A 27285-nucleotide genomic window follows, 5' to 3' on the forward strand; every position below is an offset into this window, starting at 1 on the left:
CCTGAAATGCTTCAGTTCTTATATTAAATCCAACCTCATTTTTGAGAAAAATATGTGTTGCAACAGGAGTTACATTTATTTTTGTCCTTCTACAAACCATTATACTAGCAAATTATTAACCCAGATGAACAGAGATGTGATTTCTCTGTAATATGCTCAATCCCTTCTTTTAATTCACAGCAGTAGCCTCTTTTATATAAATCAGTTTGCTGGAATCAGAAAATTTGAAAAAGCAACATGCCTCAAATTAAACTGCACAAGAGTCACTTCAGTCTAACCTGTTGTGAACAATGTTTTAGCTAATTACTATGACTGACTTGTCTTAGGTCTTATAAAGAGATGTATATCTAGAAGTAAATCACTAAATGTGCTACATTTCATGTTTGCATGAAACACACTCCCAAACACACTAACAGAAAGCAAGGCAAAGATTTCAAAGTAAAATCACGTCCATTTATAGTCCTGGTATTGACAAATAGAGCTGGGACCTAATATAGGAATTATCAGTAACTGTTCGAGTCCTCATTCAATATGTCATATTTCAGAAAAAAAAATTTCAAGCAAACTGTAAGAAGAATCATCTTACCACACCTCACGCTCTTACTGAGGAGGAAATTTAAGAAGTGATTTTCCCAAAGTCTTAAATCTGCCTACAGGAGGAATAAGACCAGAATCAGATCTCTTAATGTTTAGTCCTTTAAACTATGCCAAACTGTCTCTCAACTAAAACCAGATTTCACATCATATGTAAATTAGAAAAGTGCTAAAGATACTTGGGGAGACTGTATCTTCTTCCTCCTTTAAAGGACACTATTTTAAAATATGTTATTGACATAATTAATAGGAAAGAAAGGAGGGAGAGAAGGGAGAAAAGAGTGAGGGAGAGGAGAGAGAAAGGAGGGGAAGGGTGCCAAAACCTTCTTGCTTCTAGAATCTTATGAATCCTGTTATACTTTCAGTTCCACTTCCACACATAAATTTATGACAACGGGAGAATCTTTGAACCTTTTCGATTTCCTCCTACTCTGCAAAAGACATTAAGAGTCAAAAACTAAAATTGACAGGGCCATTAAAACATGACAGTGAGTTTTTAACAGTATTCCCTCTAATCTGACAGTTCAGATCATTCCTCATTTCATCAGTCACTGACAACTTTTTAACTACAAAGTCAGACTGTATCCTTGAAACTAGAGTTGATTTCTACACTTATTCTAACTTAAGTTCTCTTAATAATTTGTCTCTCAATTTAAGAGCATAGCATATTACATATCTAGAACAGATTTCATTGATGAGGAGTTGTCAGAAATAAATGAGGTGATATATGTGAAAGTACTCTGTAAATTTGAATTTATTATAACACCTGGAAGCTATTGTGTGAAAAAAAAGTCTATAAATGTGTTGCTTATGTGAATACCATCATTCTTAGTGGTAAATCATTAAATGCATTTCCTTTACAATCAAGAGTGAGACAAGGATGTCTACTATCATTACTTCATTTTAACACTATAATAGAGGTTTGGGTCAGTGCAATAAGACAAAACTTATTAAGGGGAAAAAAAGAATAATAATGGCTTAAGAAGAAGCAAAACTGTCCTAATTTACAAATTGTATAACTAAATAGCTGATTTAATGCTATTAAATCAAGGTTTTATTAACGCTATTCAGCTTTGTGCAAAGTATCCAGAATGGAAACTCAGTTTTATTGCTAAGACTGTGAGATATGATGTTAGATACTATTCTAGAAATAAAAATGATAGAATAGGGACATCATACTCAGTGACCTTAAAAGTCATACACAGCAGGATAAAGCTTATATGGCTCAAATTGAATACAAAAAGCAAAGGAAAGTGGATGAACAAACTTGAGAAGAATATTTAATCTAAACTATGTGTAATTATCACCACTATCACAGGTTTTCCTGCAAGAAGACTGGACTACTAAACAACAGCAGCTCAAGAAGAAAAGGAATTGTGTCAGTTACAAACCAAGTGGTCCACAAGGCAGGACCCCAACAAACTTTGGTTTCTCCAACATTATCAAAGATAGTTGAAAAGTTATGTATGGGTAATATATATTTTAGTACAATATTAAAAGCCTTAGGGACTTTTATTTACTATCTTGAATTCTGAAATGCTTTTAATATGAATTTTTTCGGGGAGGGGTCCACATTTTCATGAAATTCAGTGCAATTTAAGCTACTCAGCAATTATAATGTATCTTAGAGCTACATTTTCATAACATTTTTTACTCAGAAAGAGTTTAAAACTGTGTAATCATATTACAAAACACACGCTGATACTCTAAAATGGCTACACAAGCTGTGGGAATGTATAACAAATACTTTCTAGTGAATTCAAGGCTGGATTATTATCCGTAATACAAAAACAAGGGGTATCAACTACTTAAATGTACCAACTATTTAACTTCTATCTTTGTGTTTAGTAGTGTTTGGATGCTTCCTCTCTAAATCTTACATAAGGAAGCAAATACTGGTTTACTACAATGGAGCAAAACTGTGAGGTACAGGCTGCAAGCACATCGAGCCATCTGTTTTAGATATGTGAAAAAAGTATCTAAATTCAATCAGAGACAAATTGCAAGAAAAGTTACTGAATGGCTGAAAATATACTAAACTCTAGGAGAAAAACGCTGCTCAATAAACCATAAGTCAGACCTTTCTAAATAACTTAATAGACTATATAAATTTTGATATCTTCCTGATACAAGCCAGACACTAGCTTGTAAAATTTCAAAACTGGTAGAAAAAAATTTTAATAATTACATTTCCTTTTTACAAGCATATAATGAATATAAGATACATTTTTTGTGGTGTTTGATGGTTTCAGGCATTTAAAGAATAGATGACATATCACCTTCCAGAAATCAGTACATTGTCAGACTTTAAGTTAGTAATACATTTCTAGCTTTTAGTGATATAGTCATATAAAAATAGACTTCTGATCAGTGTGTACATTTATAATCCTCCAATATGGCTACATCAAAAGAAAAGAAATGGGAAAAAAGACAAGACAAGACAAGATAGGAGTAGGCAGAAGGCTAAAACACAAACATGCAAGAAGGATTTTAATCAAAGCGTAACATTTGCAGAACATCAATCCTACTTGGTAAGCACATGTAAGCACTGCTCTTACAAGTGCCAGTTTTTAAAAAAGTAAATATAAAATGATATTGATATGGGAGTATATTTCTGACTATCTACTGACTAATCTTTGCTACTTAATACTTAACTAAAGGCTAAATTTGATAATTCAGAAACATGTAATCTGGCTTGAAAATCAGCCATGGTGTTTGTTGTTTTCCTTACTATTAAAAGATTTTTGTGTAGATCACTATTCATTAACAATCTTTACTGGAATGGCAGCTAAGGACAAATACTGAATATACCCACCACACTTTGTAGGACATTTTAACTTTGAGGATAAAGGGCAAAACTTTTTTTAATGGAAATTTTGCAATTTTGAGTCTCTGGCCTCAATTAGCATGGACAATACAAGTTAATGATATATAATAATTTGAAAAGTTATTCTGCATTTCTAACAGAATTTTCAGAAATTAATAATCTGATAACTATTCTCCACTAATAAACAAAGTCTTTTTTGTTTTTTTAATTTAAGCAAGGCCTATTTACTGAAAAGCAGGAAACAGTTTTCTTCCAGGTATACTAATAATGAGGGAGAAGAAAGATTTCAAAATGGGACGTTAAAAACTGCACAAAATTGTGATATAACTCAGAGGATATCAACAATGTCAGAGAACCTGCCAGTATTCCAAAACAGATGCCACACTGTTCCGTACTTTTGCCTACTGTCAAAAATTGCAACAACTGCCACATTATCTTGTCAGATAGACAGAGTCATCGAGAATCCTCTGAGCCTTCAGTGCAGTAGTCTAAGAGGACCTTTCAGTTCCTTTCCTGTTAGCATCAAAGCCAAACTGAAGTCAAACTATGCGCCCTCCCTCACAAGAAGGTACAGAGCACGCAGCCCAAAAGTCACCTTCAGGACTCAGTATGGAGGATCTGGTGGTGGTAGTGTAAAGGACAAACAATGGCACAGGGCAAATAAGAAATGCAGACAGAACGAAAATCTAAAAAACTTTAAGATGCATTCCTAGAATGCAGCCCTGAAAAGGAAGTTAGAAAAAAATAAGGCAGAGGGCCCTACCTTGCAGATCTTGTAGAGAGATTCCTGGCCATCTCCTCCAGTATCTTTGAAGTAATCATGTGCAGGAAATGTACGATGAATATCTCGAGTAATAACACTCTCCTGGGCTGAGTCCTAAAAAAAAAGTAGAGTTGGTCATTAATTTTAATTTTCTTAATTATGAAAAATAACACGTACATGTTAAAACATTTCAAACAGCATAAAAAATATTTGCTGCTTCCTCCATTAAAAAAAAACCTGCCTTCCTTCCCAGATGCCTAGTCCCATGCACCAAAGATACTATAAGTACCACTGATAGTTTCTTTTGTGTCTTTCCACCCATTTATCCCTAGATGTGTCAATCCATGTTTATGTGAGGAAGAGAGAACAGAGGGAAGTTGCACACACCCAGCTCTATCCTTTGCTTTTTGAAGCACAAATAGACATAAACTCTCTGCTCTTTTCACTTAACAGGGTAACTGATAGAATATTCTTTATAAGTACATGTAAATGTATTTAATTCTCTTTAAGAGCAACTATTAAAAAGAATGAGGTACATTTGGATATAGACATACCATAATTTACATTTTCTTATCACTGATGTTTTGTATTTTTTCTATTTATATCACAAATACTACCACTAGGAATATTTCCATACATACATATTCAAGACAGATTCCTAGAGGTGGAATTGCTGGATATATGCATTTCCATTTAAGGTACTTTCCCTTCAGAGTTGTTGTACCACACATAATCGAAACAATGATAGTGTCTGTGTTTCTCCACACCTGTCCCAAACCAAATCTGACTTTCTGAGAATCTGATATGAGAAAACTCAGACCATAGTCATTTAAAAAGTATAAAATATTATCAATCTTTCCTGCCAACAGGTAAATTACCCAACTCATTTGCTTCAGAAAATAAAAAGCCTCCAAACTAGCATACTAAGATGACATACACTTTAAATATAAATCTAGAGGCTTTTCTTTTCCAGACAGATTTAGGATCTGAAAGTTCAAAACTGAGTAAGTTCTAAGCTTTATACAAAATGATTAATCATTCACTTGATTTTATTCTTCTCAATGTTTGTTTTATCTGTTTAAATGTCAAGAAAATAGAACAAGACTACTTCTAGCAACCCCAATAATGAAAATATCCTGCACAATTAAAGAAGAATCAATGATTACTAATGCAAATTAAAAGTGTTTTTTAATGTCTTGTTTCCATATTTGAACAAATCCCCTCTTTCAGATAAAATTAAGAAAAGAAAGTTTAATATATGAGTTACTTTAATAAATGCTATTTCTCTTTCTTTTTCTAGCTGAAAAGTATATAAGGAGGAGTAGCTGATGAGCTCTAAAGTTAAGTCAGTGCCTTCTCTTGCTGCCTTTTTCATTTCAGCTGCTATATCATGCTGGGTGGTAATTAGATCTTATATCATGTGGAGAAACAACTAAAACTGAAACGTTCCAAATCTGCCAACAAACACCAAACATATCACAAATCAGTCCAGAGGAAATTCTGAGGCTTTATAGGAATGGAATGCTAAAGATAAATAAAAATGAAACTTTCAAAAATTTTCCATACCTTAAATAAAAGGAGACATAGAAAGTTTACATTTACCATGGCCAATGTAGTTTCTAATGGTACAGACTAATGGGGTAGGAGGGGGATATAGAACAAGGTAAATATAAAGGCAATGTATATGAAAATATATTATAAAATGCATGATTTATCTGGTATGATATTGAGTCTAAGCAGGGGAATCTGGTAACGGGCAGATGAGTTTTCACTGTCCAGATTTCCTCCATCAGTGGATTTCTTTTCAGTAAGTCTCCACCGACAAACTCTTTGAAAAAAATAGCCAATGAAAATGTTACTCCTCCCAAGTTGAACTATTTTAGGGGCAAACATGTGTCGACTGCTTCACAGGATAACTCATTTTTCACTTTCTGAGATGCTGAGAGAAAGAAATCATTGGAATATATTCCCTAGAAACTGCCTACTTGGTTGCTATCATGCTGTGTTTAAATGGTGCCAAGAGTCTGATTCAGAGAAAGAGAAACTGATCAAAAATTTCTAGGATATAACTGCATAATATTGATCAATTTTTTCTATGAATAGTTGAATCTTCCTTGTTTGTTTTAAAAAGTAAAGAAGCAAAATCAAATGAAAATAGTGGGTTGGGCAGAAAGATTGAGCGGAGTTTTCCATAAGATGTTATGGATAACCCATTAAAAAATCATAGACTTTTCTGAACTTAATAAACTTTACCTTGCTATGATTACTTTTAAATGCCTTCTACATATGTGTTTCTAGAGTTTTCTTTCTACATATTGCTCTCAGTTGGTTAAGAGGACAATTTCTGGAACTTCACTATATAAACTAAATAAGCTATTTTGCTACATTATTCACTGATGCCTTTCATTTAAGTGAAGGTTAAGAAGTACACTGAAGTGAAGTGAAAGTCACTCAGTCATGTCCAACTCTTTGCAACCCCATGGACTATACAGTCCATGGAATTCTCAAGGCCAGAATGCTGGAGTGGGTAGCCTTTCCCTTCTTCAGGGGATCTTTTCAACCCAGGTCTCCCGCATTGCAGGCGGATTCTTTACCAGCTGAGCCACAGGGAAAGCCCAAGAACACTGGAGTGGGTAGCCCATCCCTTCTCCAGAGAATCTCTCCAACCCAGGAATCAACTGGGATCTCCTGCATTGCAGACAGATTATTTACCAACTGAGCTATCAGGGAAGCCCTAAGAAGTACACTAGACTCTTACAAACAGACTATTATGAATGAAATTGCTAGAGAAAATAATAGTGTTTTCAAGGCAAAAGCTGAAAGTTAACCATCTCCCAATTACCCATACTGTTAAAAATAGCAATGGTATATATTCAGGAACCCACATCTAATCCCCTGAATTTATCCACTCAATCATTAAAGTATTTGAGTCAGGGAAATCACTAAACCTAACACTGCAAAAGGAAGACAAAATGATGTCTCTCTTCAATATTCATCCCTTTTTTAGACTTATTCCAATTATAAAAAATAAACAAAATGAACAGAAGACAAAAAAGAAGCCAAGTAACTGACCATCCAAATATCTAGAGTTAAAAAGTTTCATGTGAAAACTTCTCTTAAAATACGGCCAAAAACATTTTATAAGCACAACCAAAATTGACATGAGGTCATTTTCTTGGAAGGTCCCCATGAACAGAGTTTCCTTAAGTCCCTACAATTATTCTTAGAATGAGAAGAGGAAAGAATTCACTTCCTGACAGGTGGTGAATTCACCAGGATCTAGAGACTCACAGCTTTATCCCCACAATTTACTTTCCAGTGGATGTATGTCCCATTCCGATCTTCAGTCCAATATGGTGGCTTAGTGGCTCTGGGGCCAGTCAAACTCATTGGTTCTATTTCCGGCTACTTCACGTAACAACTATAGAAGCTCAGACAAGTTATTTAATCTCACTAAACTCAGTTTCCTCATCTTTAAAATGGGATGGTAATACCAAACTCATGTTGTTTAGAATAATATAATGTGTGTAAAGTGCTTAGAACACTGTCTATTATCAAGTGAATACTCATTAATCTGTGTAGTTGCTAAGTTGTATCAGACTCTTTGTGACCCCATGGACTATAGCCCACCAGGCTCCCCGGTTCATGGGATTCTCCAGGCAAGAATACTGGAGTGGGTTGCCACTTCCTCCTCCAAGGGATCATCTTGACCCAGGGATCGAACCCACCATCTCCTACATTGGCAGGCAAATTTTTTATCAGTAAGCTACCAGTGAAGTACCTAAATCTGAGAAAACTCATTAAAGCAATAAATAAAAGTAATAATCATTATTCCTCCTTCTCATTAAGGATCATGTTCATTTGTTTAAAAATCTGGTGAATTTAGTTTTAGACATCCTTCTGTATTTGTACACTTTAAATAATGAAATAAGCCACTGTTTCTCTTTGGATCATAAACATTGTGATTATGAAACCAATTCCCTTTGAGCTTTCAGTGTGATGATGCACTAATGCATATGCACCCTCTTCTGAATTTTCTATCAGGCATCTTATGTATATTAGTTTCTATTAGTCCATGATGAAAAGCAAAAGTGAACAATTATTTACATAAAGTGATGTTTAACCCAATAGGCAATGCTGGGGCCACTAACGCCAGTGTGAACACTCTGGCTCCAGCTTTGCATATATTCATGCAAGAAAAAAATACATATACAAATATACCCTGAAAGAAGACTGGCAAGCACAGAGTACAGCAGAAGTTAAATTTGCCAGAACAGTTACCGTTTTCATTCTTTACTTCAGAATTCATAATCTGAAGATCAGTGAGGGGTTGAAGTCACAGTTAGGGAGAGAACAAATGCCACTATCACTACTACAAGTCTCCTATCTGGATCATCACCATCAAAAAAATCACTGGCAGGCAAAGTCCTTGAGATCATCTTCTATCCTGCCTAAGGAGGCATCAGCTTGGGCCACACACACAAACTGACTCAGAGCAGAAACAGGCAGTAGTAGTGAGAAGTTTGGAAGAAGCCTTTTCTTTCTTCCTCGGACCACACTCCTCTGATACTACCACCACACAGAAATGAAATTTCTAAGGATTTTCTTTTTTTTTACTTTACAATATTGTATTGGTTTTGCCATACATTGACATGAATCAGCCATGGGTGTACATGTGTTCCCCATCCTGAACCCCCCTCCCACCTCCCTCCCCATCCCATCCCTCTGGGTCATCCCAGTGCACCAGCCCCGAGCACCCTGCATCACGCATCAAACCTGGACTGGTGATTCGTTTCACATATGATAATATACGTGTTTCAGTGCTGTTCTCCCAAATCATCCCACCCTCACCCTCTCCCACAGAGTCCAAAAGACTATTCTATACATATGTATAGAAAGGATTTTCTTTCATTTCCAAACTGCTAAGTCATAAAACAAAACTTATCTTCAAAAATACATCAATCTCTAGTGTAATAAAATCCATGGCCTGACAAAGGATATATAATTCAGCTTGCTGAAGATCAGTTTAAAACCATTGCTAAGAGGTAAGATAAGTATCTCGATTAACTCTTGATCACTTTAAGTGGAGACAACATACAGCCTGTTATCAAGAGGATTACATAAGTTTTCTTCCAGTATATTGTATATATTCTGACATCTTTCTAATCCTCTTAATTCCTCTTTGAAGGCAATCATCACTTACATGCTTGTTGTGAGAAAGAAACGAATACAGCATTGAAGTGTCAACAAGTATTAGGAAGACAGGTTTGGATGACCATACCTTATTATTTTTTATGGAACAATTTCTAGGCTGTCAACAACTGGAAAGATATTCTAGTGAGGATAAGTGTTGTCACATGTGACTTTAGCATCAGATGAAGTGAAAAGGTAATGTTCTGATAAACAAACACCTGTGGTTGTAGTCTGATTTGCAACATTTTTACAACTCTCGCTGTACCTTTTCTTATGAATCTTTATCATCAAATCAAACTAGAAGTACATTTTCAATTTTCATCTATTACAAAATCATTTCAACTTTTAAGTACCATGTCAACTTGTATCATTAGAAATGCCAATGTAGACCACGCGTAGCCACAAGCAGTCAGCAGATAAATGATTCAGAGCCTAAGAAAAAAAAATGACCTTAAAACGTGCCTTCTATTCTAACTCCACAGGGATCCTCCTCTAGTTCTATGCTGGAGCTAGATCTGTGGAGAAACATCACAAAGTAGTCAGCTTACATGTCCCTGAAAGCAGATGGGTTGGCAGTGGTGGCTCTGATTTATTTGCCTTGATGTTTGCCAAAATTCCAAAGAGGCAGAGATGAAAGGAGAAAACATAAGAAGCTCATTCTAGTTTCAAACATGCTACTAAAATCATGAGCTAGAAACAGTAACACAAAAAGGCTGGATCACTGTCAGCCTTCATTTCTTGAATATGGACAGGGGGAGTCTCAGCATTAGCAGGGTAATACGGAAGCAAAGAAATAAGCAACAACTAAACCATATTGTTAGCAAGCTGCTTCCTGGGCACTGCACACACATGCTGCCAGATGTCTCAGAATCAAAGCCTGACACAAAGGTCAAAAATATAAGCCATATTCTGGCTTCAACTAGATGGAGATCTCTTGGGGGCAGTAGCAACATTAAGAACAAAGAGCAGGGGAAAGTGAGGGGAGAGGAAGCACTGTCTTCATAAGACCAGTCAATACCCATAACGAATACCTTAATCTTGAAGGGACTGAGGGGAGTGCAGCAGGAATTATGTGATTAAAATAAAGCATTCTTTGGGACTAGAAAACTAAGAAGCACTGCAGCCTATGAGAACAGCCTGGATTTCCCTGAGATCCTAGAGAATCCAGGTCAGGTACCTCTCCATGATGAATATCTGGGGTTACTTTTAGACTCCAAATGCATCTATGGCCATATTTGGATATGCCCTCATTCCCAGGAATGCTGACCACTCACTGTCTCAAAATAAAGGATTCAACTGGTGTACCTGACAGTCTTGGAAACTCGTATCAATGGGCAATGATAAATTCTGCAACTCTTGTTAGAATGAAGTACAATAACTGAACTCTGTTAGTTCAGTTTGGAAAATACGCTAGTATTTTCCAAAGTTAGATTATTTCTAACTTTGCATTATTTTTTAAATTATTAATTATAAAATTTATCAGAACAGTCCTTTATACTCTTTTAAGATAAATAAAAATGTAAAGGGCTACATATTTACTAACCATTGTGTAAGAATAACTTTCATTTTTCTATAAAACTTTAAAGAATGCTTCTGATAATCAGCATTTGATAAATATGACTATTTTCATCTAATCATTACATTTTATCATTGTATTTACTTTGACCTCATACATACTAGTTACTGTTTTTATAGGGTGAATATTTTAATTATTTATAAAACATTCTATCATTCCTTCAATCATGTTAGATGCTTCTCTTTGAGCTCAATTAATTGTCTTGAATTGATGACATAAAAATTGAATGTACATAAAAAATTAAGCTTTTTATTTGCTGCATAGTTCAAATCTGTTTATGCATTCAACATCTACTTTTCTGAGTACCTACTAAGAATCAGACACTACTTTAGGAACAGAGGATATAACTGTTAGCAAGTCAATGTCCCTCCCCTATGGAGTTTGTATTCTAGCAATAGAGGAAAAAGACATTAAAAAACAAGTATATAATATTGTTTAGTGAAAAGTACTATAAAAAATAAAACAAGATATAGTGAGGAATGGGATGGTATTTCAGGTAGAGTGGTTTTGCTTCTCTGAGTGAGAATTCAAATATTTAAAGAAAAAGTTTTGTAGGAAAGGAAAGAGGATATGCAAGAGCCCTGAGGTGGAACAGGATGCCAATACTTTTCTGAACATTCTCCAGCATTTTGCTGACTTTATGTTTGCAGATGTCTTCAACGAATTCTTAAACATAACTCTGATACTCTCCTGGATTAACCTGGCTACCTCAGAAATTTGTTAGGATAAATGAGATTATGTAACAAGATGTTTCAGTTCATATATTTGAATAATGTGATATGTCTATATGAAAGCTTACCATTCAAATATTTATTTAACATCATGGGTGAGACATTGTATGAGGATCTACAGGATCAAAAAGGTATAAGACATAGTCCATAATGTCCCTAAATTGCTAGAGCTTAAGATTTACTTGTAAAGACAAAATGGAAGGAAACACACTAACAGCCAGGTAAGTGATATGAGTAATGCTGGCTACAGGAATTCAGTAAAGAAAATGATTATAGAAGGGATCAAATGGTGAAAAGTCGCCTTGCACAGGAGATGGAGACTAGGCTGAGCATTGTAAACAAGACAGTCTCAACAAAGCTGAAAGATCTCAAGAGATCACACTGACAAGTGTGGTGTGAGCAGAGGCTGCAACGCAGGAAAGCACCTGGCAGGCCCAGGAAATACGGTTCTAACTGACCAGAGAAGGAAATTTATAAAGGGGCAAGGTGAGTGGGATCTAAACTATGGGAAGTTAATCTTGAATGAAGATGTTTTAACTTAACCCTGCAAACAACAAGGAGTTTTTTCATCTGCCATGGTCTCTGTAGTCACAGTTTTGTGAACTCTTGTTTCAGCTGAGCCTCATCTGCAGAACTGCCGTGTAGTGAAGATGAACCCTACCCAAAAAAAGGACTGGCCTTTGCCCTTGGCCTCTAGGAGGTGATCTCTAGGCCCCTGTGATATCAAGTCTAATAGGAAGTCTTTGTTTGCATGTGGGCATGACCACCCAATAGTCTAGCAATGTGACTCATCATGGGGTTTTTGAAGCACAGAGTATTAGTTCTATCTACGGAGAGGATGGAGGCTAAAGGTCAGTCATATAAACAGTACATGAACAAGCCCCTATAAAAACTCTGGACAACAAGATTCAAGTGAGCTTTACTAACTGGCAATACTCCAAGCACATGTTCATATACTGATGTCAGGAAACTACATGGTCCATGACTCCATGGTGAAAGGACAAAGAAAGCACCATGCTTGGTACTTCTCGTGGAGTCTGCCCGGCATCCTTCATCCCTTGGCAAGCTTTAATCTGTATCTGTAGTTGTAATATGATGTCACTGCAGAGGAGCCGGGCAGGCTGCAGTCCACGGAGTTGCAAGGATTCAGACACGACTGCGAGACTAAGAGCACACACATACATTAGTATTACAGCTTTCACGGAGTTCTGTGACTGTTTCCAGTGAATTACTGAACCTGAGGGTGATTTTGGTTAACACCTTCACACAACCAGTGTTAGAAGCAAGGGCAGTCTTGTGTGGACTATGCTCCCTCTCTTAACTTTAAAACTGGTTAAATTCTGACAAGTAGGCCATCAACAAATAAAAAGTTCTTATTGTCATATTCTAATCAATAAATTTTCTCTGTTCAAAGACATGTATCATTGCCTTTCTCTTAGTCTTTGACAAAATATTACTCACAAAGTCTTCCAATACCATGTCAATTCAGATGACTTTTTAAAAAATCACCTTTAATATAGAACCTCAAATGTTAAAAATGTTGGTCTACTATTGACCATTTAGCCATCTGTTCATTGAGTTTCTCAGAAACCTCTATGTAACCAGTAAAGCCCATTAAATTAAAAATAGGCCACACAACTACAGATATGATCCTATAACTTGCATCAAGGATCACCTGGAACTTCACAGGAGAGTAAGTAAACAGTAACTACGTGCTAAGCCACTTCAGTCATGTCTGATTCTTTGCAACCGCATGGACTGTAGCCTGACAGGTTCCTTTGTCCAAGGGATTCTCCAGGCAAGAATACTGGAGTGAGTAGCCATTCCCTTCACCAGGGGATATTCCCAACCCAGGGATCAAACCTGAGTTTTTTATGTTTCCTGCACTGGAAGGTAGGTTCTTTACCACTAGCACCACCTGGTAAGCTCAAACTATAACAACCACCCTAAGTAACTGTCAATAATACATATATTTTAAAAATCCTTTAGGACCAATAAAGTTACTCTATACTGGAGTGTTGGTTTTGAAAAAGTCAATTTTTGTATCAAGTCAGGTTATATAATTGTCATTTTATTCTTTTTGTAACAGTACATGTTTCCATTAACATGAGATTTTACTCAAGTAGGACTAGAAGATGCACTGATCACAGCAATAATAAAAATAAAACAGGAAGGGCCAAGAACAGAAAAATTTTTTCCTGAGAGACTATAAAACTTCTAGTTCTTGATAACAATAATTTCAATAATGTCACCTCAATAATTAAAAACTCTAATTCAATCTAGAAAGTGTACAATAAGGTATTTTTTTTGTTTTCCATATTCTGGTTAATATATCAACTTTCTTTTCTGATACTCTACTCAATTCTCTATTCAAGAGGGTCAATTTTTGTTTCTCCAACAGATTTCTCTGGAAGTAGTACAATCCTTTTTGCAATATGGCACATTTGAAATCTGATTAATCCTTTGTGGAATAATGGCAAATAATGAGTAGAAACTAAAGAATTTTATTCTGCACTGCTTTTCTCTATATGGACTCACAGATGAGCATTACTATTCTAAGACTTGGAAGGTCTAGGTAAATATATTCCAGCTCCTTGACACAGTATATTCCTTTTTTAGCTTCTTTGCTGATTCCTCCTCTGCCTACTCCTTATCTGATGGTGTTACATCCTTAGCATTGTTCTGTGCTCACTCTCCGGGCTCTCCTTGGGAAATCACACCCATCTCTGTAACTAACTACCATCTGTCTTCTCTCTCCTGGATCTTTACTAAAGTAGAGGCCAAATCTTACTGGTTATCAGAATCATCTGATAATTTACTTCTGAAGCTAAATCCCCAGATTTCACCTAGATATAATCTACCAATATCTCTAAGCACTTCCAGGCAATCTGTATTTTTAACAAAGATCTATCTGTCCTTGAGCTAAAGTCCACTAACTGTTATTTGGGAACTACTGGTCTAACAGACTTACTAATCCACATCTAAAACAAGCTCAAAATTCAATTCAGAATTTCCTATATTCTGATTCTCCGCGGAGTGAACTTCCATGCCTCAGCTGACATGGAGTTATTCTAGAAGTCTTCTCTTTTTCTCCCTAAATCGGTCTGTCCTCTGGTCTTCCACTTTGCTTTTCTAATTAATTGGCACCCATGTCTGAATATCCCCACCGGAGAGGCACCTCCAGATAGACAATCAGTTCTTACTTGTCTTTGTTTCCCTGGTGGACTGAGACTTTAGGAGGTCCTTCATAAATAGGTGCTGAATGAATCAGAATAAGGGAAGCAGGCATGGGAAGCATACACACACACACACACACACACACACACACACACACACACACTCTATGATGAAGAGACTCAAGTTATATAATTTTAATTCTGAGTTTTCAATTCTCTTCTAACCTCATTTAGTCAAGAGCAGTGACAAAAGGAAAAAATTTGCACCAAAACCAAAGATAAGGAGTGATAAACTTCCAAACTAAAATTTCACAGCAAAATGCATACCAAAATTGTTCTTGCTCCTACTATCAAAGGATACACATGAAAATAATTACAGATATTTTATAAACTACAAAAAATCAAAATGGATCTATCTTAAAATGTTAGAAATTCTATCACCATTACAATTGCCAAAAATCATCATTATGAAAAGCTATCTGGAGTTTTCTGAGTTTTACCTCATTTTATATGAAAATTCATAAAAGATTAAAGACACATTCAAGTGCTACATTTTTTAAAAAATTAGTCTTTTTACTTTAAAAGTGAGAGGAAATGAATTACATAATTAATGTGTTCAAAACCCTGTTAGAAGCAAATTACATTAAATATGATGTTTTAGAAATCTGAAGTATCCCTTATAGTTTACATGTTAACTCTTTTTCAATATAATAGCTGAAGTGTTAGACTGAGATCAATATTAGACAACAATCAGGAAATTGTTTCCTATTCACTGTAACTCTGGATTATAGTATTTAATAGGTTCAGTTTCTTTAGTTCAGTTTCTTTATTAGTCTTAATTCAATCAAAGGAAGACACAGATCATCTCTTCTTCGATTTTAGGATCCTTTAGAAAGACTAACACCTTCTATTCTATCTCATAAGAATATGATACTCACAAAATGAGAATTTTTTCCATCTTTTGAGCTGCTAGTTATTTAAGTTCTATAACACTATCATGAAAAAGTAGAGAAAGAAACAGTGCATTGGTTGTCATTTTCATTGGTTGTCATCTTCTGAAACACCACCATCTCCTCTGCTTTAATCAACATATGTTTGTTTCTGATTTAAATGCTATACTGCCCACATATTTTTATGTAATTTGTTCCTAATAGACCCAAGTTGCTAAGAGAGGATTTTTAAAGTCTGAATTTCTGAGAAAGATAAATATCATATACCAATGCATATATACGGAAACTACAAAGATAGTACTGATGAAATTTTCTGCAGGGCAGCAATGGAGACACATATACAGAGAACAGACTTATGGACTCGGGGGTGGGGGAGGAAGGAGAGGGTGAGATGGATGGAGAGAGTAACATGGAAACTTACATTACCATATGTAAAATAGACAGTCAACGGGAATTTGCTGCATAACTCAGGGAAGTCAAGGTAGGGCTCTGTGACAATCTAGAGGGCTAATGGGAAGGGAGATGGGAGGTACATTTAAGAGGGAGGGGACATACATATACATATGGCTGATTCATGTTGCTGTTTGGCAGAAACCAATAAAATTCTGTAAAGCGATTATCCTTCAACTGAAAAATAAATTAAAAAAATAAAGTATGAATTTCTAATGAAGGGAAAGAAAATGCAACCTGTATAAACATTAAGAAATTCTAAAAGTAACTCCATTTATTTCTCATTTATTAAACTGACGTTTGTGGAAGTTACTTTGACTTGACTCAGTGCTGCAGGAGTCGAAACGTTTCTTCCCAGGTGTCTGCCCAGCGCTGCTTTTTTTTTTTTTTTTTAATGGATTGGAAGAATTAATATTGTTTTTTTTTTTTCATTTATTTTTATTAGTTGGAGGCTAATTACTTTACATCATTGCAGTGGTTTTTGTCATACATTGAAATGAATTAGCCATGGATTTACATGTATTCCCCATCCCAGTCCCCCCTCCCACCTCCCTCTCCACCCTATCCCTCTGGGTCTTCCCAGTGCACCAGGCCTGAGCACTTGTCTCGTGCACCCAACCTGGGCTGGTGATCTGTTTCACCCTAGATAATATACATGTTTCGATGCTGTTCTCTTGAAACATCCCACCCTCGCCTTCTCGACGCTGCTTTTTTATTTAGGCTTAGTTCTGGCTCAGTGAGAACAATCTGCCTGTCAATGCAGGAGACTCAGAGACTCAGGTTTGATCCCTGGGTCCAGAAAATCCCCTGGAGGAAGAAATAGCAACTCACTCCAGTATTCTTGCCTGGAAAATCCCTTGGGCAGAGGAGCCTGGTGGGCTACAGTCCATGGGGTTGCAAACAGTCAGACATGACTGAGCGAGTGAGCAGAACAACAAAACTACAAATAAAAGATCTTTCATTTTCCAGAGCTGTAAGTGATTGGTAAGTTATACACACATAATGGTTCCTATCTTGCAGGGTACTTAGGTACAATTTGTAAGTAGTTCACAATATGAAAATAATATTATTCCTCAGAGAAACTAAGCATCATTTAGGTCAGGCAGAACATATTTTCTTCTGGCACCATCACCATAGTTCAGGATATTATCGCTTTAAGCTCAGGCTCTTTCCATGGCCTCTAAATCACCCACAGATTTGCTCTCTTTCCATCAGGCTGTGCAATACTTAGGTTAAGTTGCCTAAAGCACTGCTTTGTTGTTTTGTTGTCATTGTTTTTCCACAGTATCACAAGTGTTTTACTATTTATTTTTTGGTAATACATAGCTTTTTTTTTTAAATTGAAGTACAGTTGATTTGCAATGTGGTATTAGTTTCAGACATATAACAAAATGATTCATATTGGATGTGGTTCCCTGTGCTATATAGTAGGTCTTTATTGCTTATCCATTTTATATACTGTAGTGATAAAGCACTGTTTTGCTCCTGGGTAGCATTCAAACTACAGTCCTTGGGGTCACGAAGAGTCGGACACGACTAAGCGACTTCACTTTCACTTTTCACTTTCATGCACTGGAGAAGGAAATGGCAGCCCACTCCAGTATTCTTGCCTGGAGAATCCCAGGGACGGGAGTCTGGTGGGCTGCCGTCTATGGGGTCACCCAGAGTTGGACACGACTGACATGACTTAGCAGCAGCAGCACTCAAACACATCTACAGTAATGGTCCCACCTGCTATCCTCTAATAGAAACAAATTCTTATTCCATTCCATCTGAATCACATCTCATGCCCCAAAGTTTCACTGTTCTTTCAAGTTTTAATACTTTTGTGCACTTTCCTCTCTCTTGGATGACACAGCTTCCCACATTTTCCCCTTCTGAAATCCTGTCCATTTATAAAGGTTCATATCAGACTTCTTGCATGGTACGTTTCTGATGATCCAGAATTAAAATAATACCTTCTTCCTTTATGCTCTTATAATACAAACTTGTATAGACTTAACTAAAACTTCTATATATTGCCTTGGGGTAAGACATATTTTACCTCCACTAAGCTCCTGGCCACGAAAGATGGTGCCCTATAGTAACCCATACAGTACCCTATGCAGTAAGGGCCAAACAAAAATACCCATGTCATAAATGATTTTATAAAACAAGAAAATGGTCAACCTAAGCAGAAGGGCAGAGAATAAAGAGCGAGCTTGTATTTCTACTTAAGTAAAGGGTGGGTCATGTCCCACACTGAGCCACAAATGAAAACTAGGTTGGGGTAAATTTTCCGTGCTTGGTTACTCACATCTGCCCTGTGAAATGCTTTGAGCTCCTTGGGAACAATGATAAAAAACCATCATAAGGCAGGATGTTATCTACCATCACCAAATCCAAGGTTAACATTTTTACAAACAAGAAATAGACAGTCTCGTTCAAAACACTGCTTTGTCAGGGGCTACTTGGAGGCAGCTCTGGAATAAGTCATCACATTTTAGTTCATAATGCTAACTTCCTGATATACAGAGGAGAATCAAAGAAGTCTGTACACAGATTTATCATGATCATCAGAAAGCACACATTTTACTTAAATCTATCTTCAACCTAGCAGAGGCTGAAATGCTTTATGAAGACGGTGTTTGCTGCAATTGCCTAAGGAGCTGCTGAAAGCAACAGTCTTCTATAAGCCAGCATTTCATGCTATGGCTGTGACAACGTGTTCAAGATCACAACGGTAAATAACACAGCCTTGAAACATGATGGGGATAGTAGGACCAAGACACTGTCACAAACGTAGCAAATCCAAAAGCCAGAGAGAGGAGAAAAGATTTTGATTCTTTAAACAACAAAGATACAGCACTCTGACCCCAGATATCAGTCAAGAGGACACCTCTGCTTTTGCCACTGAATGCAAGGAAAGAGATGGAGATGGGATGAGGTAAATAAGGCAAGCAAAAAAAAAAAAAGTGGTCTGCATTTAACCTTGAAAGCAGATATCACAATACCACGATGTGATTACCCCCAGAGAGATCAAGGCCTTGTGGGCAAAGGGGAGGAGCAGAGAATGACGCTGAAGGGGAGGAAAGCTCAGTAATACTTCACGAGCAGTATTCTTGACTTCTGAGCTTTTTTACTGTATTTTACTGAATGATTAAATAGGGCGACTAGTACAAAAATTAGTGTCATATTAAAGAAAACATATTTAATCCAATGTGCTCAACTATAAAGTGAGCTTTAGTCATTTTAGAATTTCATAATTCCTCTGCGTCTCTTTTTCTGTCCTACATGTGAGGTGGGAGGGGGGATCAGAATGGGGAACACATGTAAATCCATGGCTGATTCATGTCAGTGTATGGCAAAAACTACTACAATACTGTAAAGTAATTAGCCTCCAACTAATAAAAATAAATAAATAAATAAAATTTCATAATTTCACAAGGGTTAGAAACTACTGTGTTCTGCCCCAGCCTTAGGGTTCCCACATAAAATACAGGATGCCTAGTTCAACTGCTTGTGATTTCATATTGCAAAGGACTTACTTACTTGTTACTTGAAAACATTATTTTTATATCTGAAATTAAGATTTTAGTGGTCATCCTATATTTATATCTTTGCTAAATCTGGCGGTCTTATCCAGATTACTATTATCACGGTATGGGGAACAGCAATTTCTGAGTACTGCTCACATATTACTCTGTTCAAGTTGCTTTTAAATACTGGTTGAGTGAAAGTGAAAGTTGCTCAGTCATGTCCAATTCTTTGTGACCCCAAGGACTGTAGTTCATGAATTCTCCAGGCAGAATACTGGAGTGGGTAGCCTTTCCCTTCTCCAGGGGATCTTCCCAACCCAGATCTCCGGCATTGCAGGCAGATTCTTTACCAGCTGAGCCACAAGGGAAACCCAAGAATACTGGAGTGGGTAGCCTATCCCTTCTCCAATGGATCTTCCCGACCCAGGAAGGTACCATATTTGATAGGAACTAGTCACATTTGACTTCTCAAAAAAGCTGTATTAAATTTACTTAAAAATTGAGAAAATATTAGTTAAAAGCCACAGATATTGCTATGAATCGAATCAGAAAGATCTCTTCAAAACTATAAAAGACTGAGAGGAAAATGAGGACATCTAGGTAACAATGGACAGACACCATTATTAGTGAGAATACCAAGCCTGTGAGGCACAGAAAAACTGAATTGATGAACTGAAAAATAAGATCAAATTAAGATATAGCAGACTGATTTGAGGTCCCTGCAGACATGAAGGCAGGGAACAGATAAAGATTCTTCTGAGTAAACAGAAGACAAAGATGCTCAGAATGTTTACTTAGTCAACATTGTCTCTCCTCTGTTTAAATGCCAAATAAAATTCAATCAATTAACATCTGAAAAACTTTTCTGGTCTAAGAAGAAAATGGCTTCAAAACTAGCAGAATGACACAAGCCTGCACCTGAGTTTACAGTACTCTACTTTGCCTTATCAAAGGATAATGTACTGTCCTGATATTTACATAGCAAATTATCAGGAAAACTTGAAAGGCTTGGTGGGTATGGTGGCCTGGGGACAAGCAACCTTTACATAGAACTCCAATTCAGGAAAAATGAAAATTTATGGGTTGCATATTCTAAATGATTTTTTAATTAAAAATTGTAAGTAAATAAATGTTAGCATCCATTTCTTAAATATTCTTTTTTCAGATAAGATAGACTTAATTTTTTAAAATTTTATTTCATTGGTACAAAACTACTTTACAGTTTTGTGTTGTTTCTGCCATACAACAATGTGAATCAGTCATAATTTTATCTGCCATCCCTCCCTCCCCTCCCCATATTCCACCCCTCAAGATCATCACAGAGCACCAGGCTGGGATCCCTGTGTTATTCAACAACTTCCCACTAGTTGAGTATATATATATATGTCAGACAATGCTACTTTCTCAATTTGTTCTATCTTCACCTTCTGCTTCTGTGTCCACAAGTCTATTTTCTACTAGTTTCTTCAATACCATCTTTCTAGATTCCATACATATATATGGAATATATATATGATACTGGTTTTTCTCTTTCTGACTTACTTCATTTTGTATAAGAGGCTCTAGGTTCATTCACTTCACTACAATGCATCTATGGGCCCCTTATCTTTGACAAAGGAGGCAAGAATATACAATGGAGAAAAGATAGCTTCTTCAATAAATGATGCTGGCAAAACTGGATGGTTACATGTAAAAGACTGAAATTAGAACACTTCTTAACACCATACACAAAGAAACTCAAAAGGATTAAGGACTCTAACATCAGAAACTATAAAGCTCTTAAAGGAAAACATAAGCAATACACTCTTTGACATAATTCACAGCAAGATTCTCTGACCTACCTCCCGGAGTAATGGAAATAAAAACAAAAATAAATGTGGCCCAATACAACTTAAAAGTTTTTGCACAGCAAAGGAAACTATAAACAAGATGAAAACACAACCCATCAAAATGGGTGAAAATAACTGCAAACCAAGTAACTGACCAAGAGTTAATTTCCAAAATATATAAGCAGCTCATATAGCTCAGTATCATAAAAACAGATGATCCAATCAAAAAAACAGGCAGAAGACTGAAACAGAGATTTCTCCAAAGAAGACATACAGATAGTCAATAAACACATGAAAAGATGCACAACACTGCTCATTATTAGAGAAGTATAAATCAAAACTATAAAGAAGTATCACCCCACACCAGTCAGCATGGCCATCATAAAAAAAAAAAAATCTATGAACAATAAATGCTGGAGAGGATGTAGAGAAAAAGGAACTCACCTGCACTGCTGGTGGGAATGTAAACTGATACAGCAACTGTGGAGAAGAGTATGGACATTCCTTTAAAAACTAGGAATAAATCTACCATGTTAGTTGCTCAGTTGTGTCTGACTCTGTGACCCATGAACTATAGCCTGCCAAGCTCCTCTGTCCACAGAATTCTCCAGGCAAGAATACTGGAGTAGGTTGCCATTCCCTTCTCCAGGGAATCTTTTCAACCCAGGGATCAAACCTAGGTTTCCAGGACTGCTTTCAGATTCCTTATCATATGACACAGCAATCCCATTACTGAGCACATACCCTGAGAAAAACCACAACTCTAAAAGACACATGTACCTCAAATTGCAGCACTATTTACAACAGTCAGAACACAGAAGCAATCTAGATGTCCACTGACAGATGAATGGATAAAGAAGTTGTGGAACTTTTTCATACAATGGAACATTACTAAGCCACAAAAAGACACAAATGTGAGTCAGAGGTGGATGAACCTAGAGCCTGTAATACATAGTGAAGTAAGTCAGAAAGAGAAAAATAAGTATCATATATATGGAATATATATGAGAACAGACTTGTGGACACAGCAGGGGAAGCTACTGTTCAGCTGCTAAGTCATATCCAACTCTTTGTGACCCCACAGACTGCAGCACGCCAGGCTTCCCTGTCCTTCACTATCTCCCAGAGTTTGCTCAAACTCATTACATTGTGTCAGTGATGTCATACATTCATCCCATCCTGTCAGTCCCTTCTCTTCCTACTTTAAACTTTCCCAGCATCAGAGTCTTTCCCAATGAGTCAGCTCTTTGCATGAGATGGCCGAAGTATTGGAGCTTTAGCATCAGTGCTTCTAACCGGAAGGTGAGAGTAGGACAAACCGAGAAAGCAGCACTGACTTAAATACACTATTATGTGTAAAATAGTTATTAGGAATTTGTTAAGTAGCACAGGGAGCCCAGTCTGGCCCTCTGTGATGACCTCAAGAGGTGGGATGTAGGGAGCGGAGAGAGACTCAGGAGGGAAGGGATATATATTAATAAAATTATGACTGATTCATGTTGTACAGCAGAAACCAACACAAAACTGAAAGCAATTTTCCACCAATTAAAAAATAAATTTTTTAAAATTTAGGTTTTAAAGCCAACTGAAAAGTATATAATCTTGGACCAGTTACTTAATGTCTCTAACCTTTGTTTTCTTCGTCCTCACTACTTTTCCAACAAAACAATTATGCTAATTCTAAATTTAAGAATTTAAGATTAGATATTATGCATGTCAATCACAGTACTTGGCACATAACAGGCATTCAACTCATGGCGGATATCATTAAGTCTGAAATTCTTTTGCTTTTTTCCTATAGCATGAGGGCAGTAATTTCTGTACCTGGAAGCTGGGTAACTGCTGAAGCCTTCGGATGCTACCAGGCAACCAGATCATACCCAAAACTTCTAAGATACAGTCATGGTGAAAAGACTGAAAGTTAGTGAAAATATGGCAATTCTTGGCATTTCTCTGTAAGCAATGGGAACTTCACATCTCCATTTCTGAATCATGATAATGTTTCGATGTTCAGTGTGGAGGAGCGTGCGTGCTCATTCATGTACGATTCTTTGGGACCCCATGGACTGTACCTTGCCAGACTCCTCTGTTCATGGCATTTTCCAGGCAAGAATACTGGAGAGGGTTGCCATTTCCTACTCCGGGGAATCTTCCCTATGCAGGGATTGAACCCACGTCTCTTGTGTCTCCTGCAAGGACAGGCAGATTCTTTACCACTGCTCTTCCTGTTCTGAAAACTTTTCCTTCTGACAGACAAACACAGATGTATATATGGGGATGGTCAAAAATGTTTGACTACCACTGCCTTAGAACACACTAGGATTTCAAGGAGCCTTGATACTGTTTAAAATTTATGAGACACAAATAAGCAGGAAAGAAGAGAGCATTTAACTCCTTTGAAAAGGAATTTTTAGGGCAATCATGAGACAGAGTTGCCAAATATGGGCTCTAAAACATGGATACTGGGATAAAGATATAAAAATCCTAGCTTCAATCCATATGGCTGTATTAAGATCAACTACCTTCAAACGACTACAGAACAAAACACAGCTGGTAACCTAGATGATATACATTCTTCACTGAGCAAGACAAGTTCATTTTTTCTTTAAAAAAAAATGTGTGTTTTCTTATTTTCTTACCACACTGAACAGCACATGGGCTTCCCTGACTAGGGACAGAACCTGTGCCCCCTGCAGAAGGGCAGAGTCTTAACCACTGGACCATCACGGAAGTCCCCTCATTTTTTCTTAATGGCTATTTCCTTTTAAAAGCATTTGGGAACCTATATTCGAGACAGCAGAAGAGACACAGATGTAAAGAACAGTCTTTTGGACTCTGTGGGAGAAGGCGAGGGTGGGATGATTTGAGAGAATAGCACTGAAACATGTATATTATCATATGTGAAACAGATCACCAGTCCAGGTTCAATGCGAGAGACAGGATGCTCAGGGCTGGTGCACTGGGATGACCCCGAGGGATGGGATGGGGAGGAAGGTGGGAGGGGGGTTCAGGATGGGGAACACATGTACACCCGTGGCTGATTCATGTCAATGTATGGAAAAAAAACCACTACAATATTGTAAAGTAATTAGCCTCTAATTAAATAAATTAATTTTTTAAAAATAAAAACATTTGGGAAATATATAACTTAATGCACTACGGAAAGGACTTTATAAATAGAATCTGGTATAAATCCTTTTTGTGTAAGGAATTAGAGATTTACATAATTGGAGACTTCAAATATCAGCTTCCCTGATAGCTCAGTTGGTAAAGAATCCACCTCCAATGCAGGAGATTCTGGTTTGATTCCTGGAGAGGGAAGATCTGCTGGAGAAGGGATAGGCTACCCACTCCAGTATTCTTGGGTTTCCCTTGTGGCTCAGCTGGTTAAGAATCTGCCTGCAATGCAGGAGACCTGGGGTGGGAAGATCCCAGGAGAAGGGAAAGGCTACCCACTCCAGTATTCTGGCCTGGAGAATTTCATGGACATAGTCCATGGGGTCGCAAAGAGTTGGACACAACTGATCTGCCTTCATTTTCTTCACTTTCAACGTGTATAATACAGATGCTGTAGTTTGCAATGCTATTTTTGGTTATGAAAAGAAAGACCAACAATGGATTAAAAAGACGCATGTGATTTTTAAAAAATGAAGCGCCATGGGTTGGAAATGCTTAAAGGAAAAAGTTCTAGCATTAAGACAGAAAAGACTTAAGGAAAGTAAGTCTGTCTGTTATGAAACTGAACTCTATCTTATCTTCAAAGACATGCTCCTTCAAACACCTTATGGATTCTGCCCTCAACACGCCACTGAAACTGCTTAGAGGTTGCGATGACCTCTAAATTGTCAAGCACAAAGGCTATTTTTCAGTGTTCCCATTGTTTGAAGTAGACAGCATTTGAGAACGCTAAATGTTCCTTCCTTTTGTGTGTGTATGATGAGAACCATTAAGATCTGCTCAGTGATCCTTAAATGTACAATTTACTATTATTAACTATAGTCACCATACTGTATGTTACATCTCCAGGACTTATTTTATAATCCATTTCTTTTTTCTTGAACCTCCTCCCTGACAGGCTCCTGAATACCACTTATCTGACAGTCCTCTCATCTTTACAGTTTCTCAGCCTCTTTTGCCAGCAACTCTTGTATAAACTTCATATTTTCAGCCTTTTTTCCTTTTTAACCAACACTATCCTTATGATTTTATATTTACATACAAGGCCTCACCTTTAAGCCATTCATGAATGATTCTTAAGTTATGTCTCCAGGTTTCAGACTACATTTTATTTATTTATTTTTTTCAGCCTACATTTTAAATTGCCTACTGAGCATCTCCACCTGGCTGCCCTGCAGGTACCTCAAACCCAGGGTGTGAAAAAACAGAGTCAGCACCATTTCCCGAAAGTATCTCAGTATCTTTGCTGTGGTTGTTCAGCTGCTCAGCAGTGTCTGACTCTCTGGGACCTAATGGACTGCAGCACACCAGGCTTCCCTGTCCATCAGCAACTCATGGAGCTTGCTCAAACTCATGGCCACTGAGTTGGTGATGCCATTCAACCATCTCATCTTCTGTCATCCCCTTCTCTTCCTGCCTTCAATCTTTCCCAATCAGGAAAGAGGGTCTTTTCTAATGAGTCTGCTCTTCACATCAGGTGACCAAAGTATTGGAGCTTCAGCTTCAGCATCAGTCCTTCCAATGAATAATCAAGATTGACTTTCTTTAGAATTGACTGGTTTGATCTCTTTGCTGTCCAAGGAACTCTCAAGAGTCTTCTCCAACGCCACAGTTCAAAACCATCAATTTTTCGATGCTCAGCCTTCTTTTTTTATTTTTTATTTTTTTTATTTTTTTATTTTTATTTATTGGTGCTCAGCCTTCTTTATGGTCCAACTCTCATATCCATACATGACTACTGGAATAACCATAGCTTTGACTAATTGGATCTTTGTTGGCAAAGTAATGTCTCTGCTTTTTAATATGCTGTTGAGGTTGGTCACAGCTTTTCTTCCAAGGAGCAAGTGTCTTTTAATTTCATGGCTGCAGTCACCATCTGCAGTGATTTTGGAGCCCAACAAAGTGAAGTCTGTCACTGTTTCCATTGTTTCCCCATCTATTTGCCATGAAGTGATGGGACCATTACTCAGCATCTTTGCCTCTCTCATATTCCCTCTCCCATGTGGTGAATGGTACCTAGTAAAAATCTAGGAGTCCTCATAGATGTGTCCTCCCATATGACTTTCTGTCAAAACCAATCACAAAGCCCTATCTGTTCTTTCTCATAACTCACTCTTAAATCCATCATCATCATGTATTTTATTACACTATTGCTCCTTATTTCAGTATCTTTCAGTATTACTTCAGTAACTGAGCTTCCTCTTTCTAGGATATTATAATCTTCTTTCCCCTTGAAAATAGATTTTTTTGAACAGAACTGACTTAACAACAAAAAAAAATCACCATTTAAAACACACAATTCAATGGTGTTTACTATATGCACAGAATTGTGTGATCGTCACCACAGTCTAAGTTGAGAACATCTTCATATGCCCTAAATAAACCTCATGCCATTTAGTAATCACATTGTATTAGCCTCATCCCTCTTAACACAAGGCAACCTCTGCTCTACGTTTCTATATATCTGCCTGTTCTGAACATTTCATATTAACAGAATAATA

The 27285-nt window shown here is 37.0% G+C and overlaps 1 protein-coding gene across 3 annotated transcripts in view; it reads right to left on the minus strand.

Annotated features, from left to right (window-relative positions):
* RABGAP1L (RAB GTPase activating protein 1 like) overlaps positions 1-27285 on the minus strand; it is a 677279-nt gene that overhangs the window by 278293 nt on the left and 371701 nt on the right. For all 3 annotated transcript variants that reach the window (XM_020902280.2, XM_070474047.1, XM_020902281.2), the window contains exon 14: positions 4185-4298. In XM_020902280.2, coding sequence (XP_020757939.2) covers positions 4185-4298 — 114 coding nt within the window. The remainder of the gene's footprint in view (positions 1-4184; positions 4299-27285) is intronic.

This window comes from Odocoileus virginianus, chromosome 11 (genome assembly GCF_023699985.2).
Source record: "Odocoileus virginianus isolate 20LAN1187 ecotype Illinois chromosome 11, Ovbor_1.2, whole genome shotgun sequence".
Classification (NCBI taxonomy): Eukaryota; Metazoa; Chordata; class Mammalia; order Artiodactyla; family Cervidae; genus Odocoileus; species Odocoileus virginianus.